Below are 11,069 nucleotides of genomic sequence, written 5' to 3' on the forward strand. Positions count from 1 at the left end.
CGTGATGGCCTAGTAGCTAGGCTTCTCAGATTTCACTGGAGTTAAATCTTGACCCTCACCTTTTTTTTTAAACATGTAGTAAAGTAAATGAATGATTTAAAAAAATGAGACATGCTTGAATGTTTGTTTCTATGTACTGTATCCTCTGTCTACGTATCATTAAATTGTCTTTACCATCCATCACATGCCTTTGGAAATCTATACTCTTGTAGACTTGTAGGATAGCTTATTATGTGCATGCCAACTTTGCCTACTGTCGTATATGAAATTTGACAATTCAAGCTTTATTTCATGGCTTTCAGTATGGATCTGCATCTGTATGTTTATTTTCAAACTACTGTGGTACTTTTTTGTTCTATTTATTTGGTGATTTGTTTTAAGGCTCTAATAAAATAAATTGTCATTGATGGTCTAGATGAATGACCTTTATAAATCTCTGGACGCGCGCATTTCGTCACTGGAAAAATTAAAAGAAGTTGAAGCAATGAAGCCGGATGAAGTTGCCGACTAAATAGTCCCATATCTTTGGTTGTTTTGAGCATAATCTGACTTTGATATTTAGTGAATGTTGTAGTATTATGTTACATCTCAGATCCTTTTATATGTTTTTGGGATCGTTGATGGTGATGTATACCAGCAATTTTTATTTTATTAAATAACAGATGCGGACTGGGACATTTAAGCGGAAGTAGTACTGGTGAAGTTGAAGTATCTGAATGCACAATTTACCACTTTGATTCATTATTTAGTTTTCGTTCTTGAAACTTTTCCATCAGATAATTTCTCATTATGGTGAGGGCCATCTGAAATTATTTTGGAATTTATGATACATATATAAATACACATCATTGAGTGTTCTGTGTTCTATATATAGCATTTGGTCAACTTAGATAAGCCATGATAGTGATGACAGGGGCCGAAATTGGCAGGGGCCAAAAATTGAGTTGATGTTATTGGTGTCCACGTGATAGAGACAAAATACACCAAGTATATAAAACAGTCCATGTGGTTTTAAAATGTGGTGGGATAAGTTAGCATGACCTACTAATTATTCCACATTTATGTCTTACATAACAACTAGAACAAATCTAAGTATCTAATAGCATACTGCATGGTAATGCATCTAGTTCAGTGTTCAGATTAGTGTTTTGTGGAACACTGTATTGAAAAGGTGATCACATCTATCTAATAGCATATGGCATGGTAATGCATCTAATTCGGTGTTCAAATTAGTGTTTTGTGGGGACACTGAGTTGAAAAGGTGAAGGAGTGGAAGTCGGTATTTAGAAGAAGTTAAAATTGGCCCATAAATATAGCTTACAACCGATTATAAGAAAAAAGTACGGCTTTTGGATAAGACACTTGATGGGAACAACGGTATTTTCTTGGTAATTGAGGACGTTTTCTTTTGAAAAATGTCTTCGTTTCTATATAAGTTTTCGTCTTTTTTGCTAACAAAAAAAATGTATTAGTGAAATTCACCGAAATTATATGAATAATTGATGAAGTTTTCACTGTTTAAGTTATTCAGTGATGACGAGTTCATTTTATTCTACTATTTCTTCGGCCACCTAAGACGTGTATGTAATGCTTACATATTTTGTGTAAGGTACAGCAAATATAAATAACATATATGTACAAAGTAATTAAAATACTTTGCTTATACAAGAGCAAGAATGATGATGAGAGTGAGTGTATGAACAAATAAAGATGAAGAGCATGTGATGTCTCCTCTTTCTTTTTACAATCTCTATCCATTAATTCATTACATAGGTCCCTCCCATCTTCAATAAAAGTTAGCTGGCCAACACTAAAGCAACATTCTTTTTTTATAGATAATAATAATTTAATGATCATAATCATAATCATAAAAATGAAAAGGTGGCATTAAATCTTACATAAGATATGAAGTTGATACAATAGAAGATGACATTATATTTATGAGGATGATCAATACAAGAACAACAACTACCAACTTCCATGAAAAAAATGACCATTTTTTCAAAACCATAATACCTACTCTAATCCCTACCTCAACTCCAACATGGAAATTGTATGAGAATCCTTCCTATACTTGTCCACCAAACCACCAACAAAACAAACAACAAGAACAACATCAAAATCAAAATCAAGATCAAGAAAATAAGCAACTTCATCTTCTTCATTTACCTGTTTCAGGTAGCAAGATAGCTGCATCATTCTGGGATCTTACATTCATCAAGCCATTCATGGATTCGGACTTTGAAACCGCACAAGCCCATATCATGGAGCTCAAAGCACAACTTGAATATGAACGTAAAGCTCGTAAAAAGGCAGTGTCTTTAACCAAGAAGTTGATGAAACAAGTGTTGGAAGAGAGAAAAGAAACACAAACATTAGAAAAAGTACGTGAAGAGCTTTCGGTCGAATTAGCATCACATAAGTCGGAAATTAGTAGGTTGAAAACTGACATGGAAGAAGAACGAAAGATGTTACGTGTGGCTGAAGTTTTGAGAGAAGAAAGAGTTCATATGAAGCTTAGTGATGCTAAAATATTGTTAGAAGAGAAGATTTCAGAATTGAAAAGTATAAAAATGACCCAAAAGATCTTTGATCAAGAAAAACAAGAACCCGAAAATGTCAATAATGTTATATCAAGGGATAATTCAGTTAACCTGCATGGTAGAAAGGTGTCGTTAGATGCCGAAAACCCACACATAAAACGTGGAATTCGCGGGTTTGTAGAGTTTCCGAGGGTGGTTAAAGCGATTGGGTCGAGAAGTAGGCATTTGGGTACGAAGCTCGAATGTCAAAAGGCTCAACTTATGATACTACTGAAACAGAAGACTCAAATCCAGTCCAATAATCTTATCATAAGTTGATCATGATCATTTAAATTGATACGGAACAGATCTTGGTGAATGCTTGGAGGCTAAGGAATAATTATAGTTATCCAGTTTATTTATTTTATTTATTAAGTTTATTTTTATTTACTTATTTAAATTATATGTTTTATGGACTAATTAGTTTCGATAGGATTAGGAGTCATATTTTTAGGGGTTCTAGAGTTTTCTTTTACTGAGTATATATACTCATATGTAATGTTTGACTAAAAGGGATCTATCCATCTTTTCAATTAATAAAAGTTATATGAGTTTCATATTCTTATTCTTGTTTACGTAAGTTTTTACGTGAATATTATTGATTAAATCACGTTGGTGTTTTAATTATCTTGTTGCGAAGAGCGTTTGTCTTCCAACAGATCCCTTTGATTCTCATCAATTGGTATCAGAGCAATCGATCCACCCTATCATCATTCGATTAGTTGGGTCTCTCCCACGTTTGGATTTTGATAGTTTATCCCACATATCTTAATTCGATTACTTGGGTCTCTCCCACGTTTGAGTTTTGATATCCTATCTCCAAAAAAAAAAAAAAATTACTGTTCATCGCCGCTGTTCATCCGAAGGGCCTGTTCATCCGTCAGGTTACTGTTCATCGTCAGAAATCACTGTTCATCCGCCGCGTTACTGTTCATCCGAAAAAAACACTATTTTTTTTTTATTTTCTTGTTTTAATGGCCGACGATAATGGTAATCAAAGTCGCGATCTCGCTATCGCCCTCAAAAGACTCAAGAACACGTTGGATATAGTTAATAAATCCAATGAGCGTGCAAAACAACGATGGCTTGAAGAAGAAACCCGAAGATCTACTTATGATGTACGACCTTGGAACGAATCACATCAATACTACCAATATGGATTATCTCAATACCACCAAAGCCCCATTTACTATGAACCACAATCCTACCATCAACCCTACTATCCACCACTGCCCTACTATGATCCATACTATCAGCCACAACTCTACCAGCAGATTCAACCTGTTAAGGAGAATCTCGATACAGATGAATTTTTTGATTCGATGAAAAGTTTAATAGCAAAGTTGAAAAAATCAGAATCAGATCATATAGAGAAGCGTGATAAAATAGTTGAAGAGAGTCAGCTTGAGGCAGAAAATATATCATCGTGTCCAGGAAAAGAAATTATTTTGGAGGAGATGCAAAATGATATAGTTGTTAGTGTTGAAGAAGATCCAAATTCGTTAGGCTCTAATTTAATAGAAGAGAATTTATCCATATGTAATTTAGCCGCGAGTTCGGAAGGTATCCATGATGAAGGTGTAGTTGTAGAGATTTCAAAAGATTATGGAGGCAAGAAAATACCATATGCTTATTTGAATAACTCCATAGATGCAAGTAAGAGTGTTAACAAAGGAGATTTGTTCGTGTATAAACCGTGCATTGAGAACTCGAGGTCGAGTTCTTTTCACGAAGGAGAGAAGGATCAAAGGGTTTTAGAGCATAATACTTATTCAAGAGGTCGTCATAAACTTATTTGGAATGACAATGATGAATTCGTCATTGGTGCGTTTGCATTTGATCCGGGCATATTATTTTATTTCAGTTGCACTGTTCGCCAAATTGTCATTGATTGGTTTATCTTTGATCCGGGTATATTATTTTATTTGAGTTGGAACTCGAGGGCGAGTTCTTTTCGGGTGGGAAAGACTGATACGGAACAGATCTTGGTGAATGCTTGGAGGCTAAGGAATAATTATAGTTATCCAGTTTATTTATTTTATTTATTAAGTTTATTTTTATTTACTTATTTAAATTATATGTTTTATGGACTAATTAGTTTCGATAGGATTAGGAGTCATATTTTTAGGGGTTCTAGAGTTTTCTTTTACTGAGTATATATACTCATATGTAATGTTTGACTAAAAAGGATCTATCCATCTTTTCAATTAATAAAAGTTATATGAGTTTCATATTCTTATTCTTGTTTACGTAAGTTTTTACGTGAATATTATTGATTAAATCACGTTGGTGTTTTAATTATCTTATTGCGAAGAGCGTTTGTCTTCCAACAGATCCCTTTGATTCTCATCATAAATCCTACTCCGTACTACGGACATTACTTATATTATTAGTATTGATCTTTGTTTTGTTTTGTTTTGTTTTTTTTCTTTTTTGATATCATTAACTATTGATATTGATATTGATGTTTTTGTGGTGATCATGTAATAATCCATTATTTGAGTATAAGGGTGTGCTTTTCATATGATATGTCGTGGGTTTGATAGTGTTTTTTTTAGATTTTTTTTTTTCGAAATAGTAATAACATATTAAACTTTTACAAAAATAGAAATGTTGAAATTTTTTTTACAAAAATAGTAAAACCGGAGTTTGGAACTCCGGTTTGTCACTTTTTACTCGAAACCGGAGTTTGGAACTCCGGTTTGCATTCTGTCCCCTCAGATTTCTGCAATTATGATCATTGAAAACAAACCATCGGTACCCAAACCGGAGTTCCAAACTCCAGTTTCGGGTAAAAAGTGACAACCTGGAGTTCCAAATTCCAGTTTTACTATTTTTGTAAAATAAATTTCAACATTTCTATTTTTGCAACATTTGAATGTATTATTACCATTTCCAAAAAAAAAAAAAAAAAAAAAAAAAAAATCGTTTTTTTTTAAATCATGGAATGTTTTAAAATAATGGTAACGAATAATGATTCAAGATTCAAGATTCAAGAACCATTTCACTTTTACCTCATTGTAATGTCCTTATTATATATATCTTCAGACGTTATTAAAATTGTGATAGTTCCAGTATAGTAGCTTTATATATAAACACACATTGATAAAGAAATATAAGTTATCGAAATCTGGTTACTGAAAATATAGCTGTTACAAAGTCCGGCTACTTCACTTAATATAGACAAAAACTGGTTACTGAAATAGTTTAGTAATATGGACAACACCATTATTCAACATAATTATTTACCATTCGGTACAGCACAAATTCAGTGACTCAACTTTAACCCATATATGAAAAGGGTAGATTGATTACAAACATTAATAAATTGTTTTCAAATTATACAATGCTAAAAATAATAACCATCCATTCCTAATAATCTAACTAAATAAGTTGCTTTTATCTACCTTTCAAAAGTCTATATTAGTAGCTGATGTTGTTTCGTAGTTGCTGGTAAAATATATACATCAAAATCAAGTAACTTCACTCACCTTGTCAACTGATCGCTATTATAACAGGCTTTTCAAGTACTTCTTATTCATTTGCATTCAACAGTAGCCTAATGAAGTTGGGTCAGGGGGTCTCTTTTAATCCACATTTTGTATACCCTAACCTCAATTGTTTTGTTGATGTCAATGCGCTTTAAAGTAGCAATTGAAGTTACCTTTGTCACCCTACAAAATAAATATGGGATAATATTAGTTATGAACATTAAACAAAGTTAGGAACTTAGGAGCAAAGTTAAATGCAGTAATATGTATTGTCATTGATGGGTAAAAATAGGGTCCTTTTTTGTGTAGTAAGTAACCAAAATGAAAGTAAAAAAAATGTCTTTAAGATTTCTTATAGAACTAAAATTGATGTGGATCATATTGAAAGTTAAAAATGTAATTTTATTCTATACTCAGATGACCCGCCCAATTTACCCATCCTCATAAAAAATCAAACAATGTAATTTTATAAAAGAAAAGTAAAAAGAACCTGTTTGAAACCTCACTTAGTCATTCCTACTCACCCATATTGCCACCTATAACATCACTGACCTGTGTAATTGGCTTGGTTGTGAGACTGAAAACCATCATCTGACTTAAAGTGCCTAAAAAACTACTCGTAAAAAATTAAAGTTAGGTTTGTACTATGTATATAATTCTAATCCTTTTCATTAACGACTATCAAAGAAATATTTTACATAGTAATAAAGGCATACCTGATGCGACACTTATCCGAATGAGCACCATCAGGACTGCTTTTCCGACATGACTTGTGTATTGGTGTCTTACTAACAACCTACTTAAATGAGTGTGGGGTGGCTACTTAAGATTTTCGCTATACGTCAAAACATATATTTTTACAACTAAAAAAAACATAAAAAGATAACTATGCTAATAATATCCAGTATGCAAAACGGCTAGTCATCTCTTTTCCCTTTTTGCCAACATACACCTGAAGGTAACAACAAAAAAGTTCAAAACAAATACATATACATAAGTAATACAAACACAGTTTATAATATCCAAACAACAAATTAACCAGTCTTTCAAAATTTTAATTTTCTTTAACTCAAGATTCAAGTATAAATCACAAACATAATAAGCCCATCAGGCTCCTAATGACACATGCATTTGCACCTCAGAAGACCAAGCATCCATTGAAAATAGAAATCATTAACATAACAAACCCATTGTACCTTTTAATGCTTTTGAGTTTGACATTCTTTGACTATATTTTATTAGGGCGCCCATTAATAGAGATTGCACCTATATATTTTTTAATTCTAAAGCACTCATAATGACTGTCAAAACTCAAAACCGAAGTTAATGACAATATAATTATTATAACTGACAATTATAACAAACATAGTAAACAATTCAACTCACTTTCTTTCCATCCGAGCCTGTTAACCAACGCATAGGAGTATGTTGGGCCCCATGAACCTTTCTTTTTGCAGATTTTTTATCGTCACTTTAACCAACGCCCTATCTATTCAAATAACATGTTATTTCATTTGATATCCTAAAATTATAACACAAATCACAAAATCAACCTTAAAACTTAATTACTTTCAACAAAGTAATTAATTAATTACTCACCCGGCTCTGTCTTCTCAACCGTATCATAGTCAATTGACCAACAACTCTTTTCCAGTCTTCTATAACCTCTATTCACAGTCTGTTTCTTTGTTTTCAAGTCACCCTCATCATCATCATCATCATCATCATCATCAGTATCGTAAAGGGATTTGGGAATATTTGGGGAAAATCGAGGGTTGATTAACAGCTATTGCAACGTGTTCAGACTTTTTCTGTGTGATTCTTCTTATCTTATATCTCCTTTTGAAAAGATTGTCGACTTAATCATCTTCTTAATCCTCCTTGGCCTACAATATAAAAAAAATTAAGCTAAGAAAATAGTATACATATATTGTCCTGCAATATATAGAAATTATAAGCAAGACATTAGTTCCCTTATTTTTTAAATCGCCGTTGATGATTACAGGTAAAAGTTACAACATCCAACAAAACATGCTTCATATATATGACCCCGCTATTTACCTGAGGATCACGACTTGAAGGATAACCTCTATGGTCACACAACCAACGATCTACGAATTAATACCAGTAGTTTCATGTATAAATTTTCATCAATTGGAATCCTTGGTCCCTATTTGTCACCCTACACCACTAAAGCAAAGCTCCATTATAAATAATAATAAATAAAAAAACAAACTTTACGGGGGCGGGAGCCTGCAAGCAGTTCATAGTAACAACAAAAATGACTACACCTAATAAGATCGATCGAACATAGGCCATATAAAATGTAATAATGTAAGTGGACTAAGGATGTGTACCAAGATTCGAGGTTAGAAACTCCAAGCTTTAATATTTTGCCATTCGGAATGCGTCATCATCACTAATGTTCTACGATGTAAGTCAAACGGTTAAATTCTGCAGTGCTGTAAGAGTCTGGAAGATCAGACAGCCTGCCTAGCTCCATGTTCGCAAAAAAGTCAGCCACTGCACAAAAGACAATGAGATAAACATTATGAGTTATATGCATCTTAATAATACGCCCTAGATGAATGATGTATGATGTAATTCATCACTCACGTTAATCAAACTAATTCACCTCATGTCTGTCGATTCTAAAAATGACGCTTATACATCTGACCTGTAATCAACCTTGGTGCGCCCATGTTGCCACCTCCACAAACAAAATTCAATCAAGATTTAAAGGCTACATAATAAATCTTATCACACGCTTTATATGAAGCATAAACATATACAATATTTAAACCTTTATGTACCTTCACTGAAGGCCCTTCTCATTACATAAACAATATCAAAGTTCACTTCAATATTACGTAGTTGTGTTAGATGATCAACAGACAGGGACCGAGATATGAACCAAGGGTAGTTCATAATATTTAACGAAAAAATCCCAGGTGCATACTAATCTTATGAGATTAGTTGAAGTGGCACATCCACCATACTTACAAATTTGTTAGTACTTTAAACATACTAGAAAAACAATCACAACCAACTTTACTTATTAAGCTTTTATGAACCACACTGAATAACTATTATCTAATGTTCCGTCTATATTTACATTTTTTTTTTCTTTAATGTTTCATTATTCTTATTTTTGCAAGAAATATGAAAATATAATCTTTTTCACATAAACCCATAAGCTAATCCCATTTGATTATGTTTTATCACCAATGGTTCAAATGGGTTTATATACTTCAGTATAAACTTACTTTCTAAATTTAGTTAACAAAAACAGGTCTTTTGGGTCAAAAGTTGTTAATAAATTAATGTTTTTCATCAAATATAAAAATGGAGAACTGCACTGAAGAGTTGAAAGCAGGTTAATGAGAGTTGGAGAAATGCAGGTTTGCCATCTAATCTAATACTTTCATTTTAGAGAGTTAGATGCAACTTTTTATGAAGTAATACACACTCAAAAATCAAAATCTATTACAGAGATTCTTAAATCTCAACTCTAAAGAGGGCAACTGAACTCCAAATATGTTATTCACTTCTGGGCCACCTGCAGATATTAACTGTAATCAACATCTATATCTATATATTACAAAATCACATTATATTTTGCATCATTATCCATCTTCTATAAAAGTACATTATGTTAAATTAATGATAACATATTCAAAACCTGATTGACGTAAGGTGAGCAAACCTTTAATTTTACGACCATCATCCTTGAGATTGAGTTAATAGTGTTATTCGAATCTGATAATCAACAATGAACTAAAATTAATGTGTAAATTAACAAAGATCGATGAACATATGAATCTAAAGTATTAAATCCATAGTGCAGGCTAATTACCTCTTCGTTTACGATACTGTAGAAACCGTCGATTAATGTGAACACATGATTTTCCGATCATCAAACCTAATATCATCATTGGACAATCATCAGAATTAGACTCTAGATTTTGTCAATTAGACCGAAACTGAATCGATAAACAAATTTGATTGTATAATCATTGGAAAATATTAACACCTACACGATCGATGGATTTAAATTAACATTAGCGTACGAATAATCGATCGATCTATCATTGATCTCCGCGAAGAATCGGTGATTAATTTGATTGAATCGGATGCTGTTGATGTATTTGGAGATCGTACAACGGATGTTTTTTTTGTTCTAGTTTGATTGGAGAAGACATAAGTGTTACGGTTGTCCTGTGTTTTTAGGGGAATTTTGTAGTTAAATTTATTTCAATGTAGTCTTTTTATATATATATTATCCCTCGTTATCTAAATTCGTATCTTCCGTTAATTAGCGTTTTCAATAACTCCATTATTAAATTATAATATCTCTCGTTTACTCTAGCGTTTTAAAAATAACTCGTTCGGTTAATTCACGCACCCGCTTTTAAACTTGAGGGACCAAAGTTGCCAAGGGGCCAAACTAGTTGACTAGGTCAACTAGTCAAATCCCACCACCACCACTCATTCATTCAACCTCTTCTCTCTTTTCTTACTTCCATTTTTGCTCTCAACTCACACAATCAAAGATTCATCATCTAATTCGGATCTAGGAAGCTCATCACAACTTCCACTCGGCATACCTTTCGTGTTCTGTTTACAAGGTCCCTTGGCTTTATTTATTGAGGCAACACCAAACGTCGATTAAGTGGCGTCTTGACTGCCACTTAGAGCCTAAATTGATTTTCAGGCAGGCTTTTAAGCCCATGAAAATTTGATTCTACCATTTTCATGGCGTCTCAATTTTTATTTATTTATTTATTTATTTGTTATTTTATTATTTTATTTTACTATTTTTTTTTAAAGGCAGGAGGTCCACTCGGAAGCAATCTCTTTATCCGCCGAATAAAGAGAGGGATGACTTTCTCTACTTTTCTGGGTGGAGAAATGACTTGTTTTTATTCTCGGATAAAGGAAGGATTGTCTACATCCCACCTCCCTCATACACCACTCAAGTGGTATTGGGTACTGT

General features: G+C 32.8%; 1 protein-coding gene and 1 long non-coding RNA gene across 15 annotated transcripts; one reads left to right on the plus strand and one right to left on the minus strand.

Moving 5' to 3' along the window:
- The first annotated feature begins 1,940 nt into the window (after positions 1–1,940).
- On the plus strand, positions 1,941–2,871 carry LOC139855000 (protein BRANCHLESS TRICHOME-like). The gene has a single exon (XM_071844263.1). It carries the CDS (start codon positions 1,941–1,943, stop codon positions 2,859–2,861), a length of 921 nt encoding a protein of 306 aa, XP_071700364.1. The 3' UTR covers positions 2,862–2,871.
- Positions 2,872–5,839: 2,968 nt separating this feature from the next.
- Positions 5,840–10,226, minus strand: LOC139852236 (uncharacterized). Of its 14 annotated transcripts, none has more exons than XR_011760979.1 (11): positions 10,111–10,226; positions 9,930–9,995; positions 9,780–9,832; positions 8,690–9,632; positions 8,431–8,596; positions 8,135–8,263; positions 7,673–7,959; positions 7,460–7,562; positions 6,790–7,025; positions 6,564–6,625; positions 5,840–6,256 (listed from the first exon to the last, which is right to left on the minus strand). It is a non-coding gene; the product is annotated as an uncharacterized lncRNA (long non-coding RNA). The 14 variants fall into 14 exon arrangements; XR_011760974.1 differs by having other exon boundaries at positions 9,756–9,832; XR_011760980.1 differs by having other exon boundaries at positions 9,780–9,850.
- Positions 10,227–11,069: the final 843 nt, after the last annotated feature.

This window comes from Rutidosis leptorrhynchoides, chromosome 6 (genome assembly GCF_046630445.1).
Source record: "Rutidosis leptorrhynchoides isolate AG116_Rl617_1_P2 chromosome 6, CSIRO_AGI_Rlap_v1, whole genome shotgun sequence".
Classification (NCBI taxonomy): domain Eukaryota; kingdom Viridiplantae; phylum Streptophyta; class Magnoliopsida; order Asterales; family Asteraceae; genus Rutidosis; species Rutidosis leptorrhynchoides.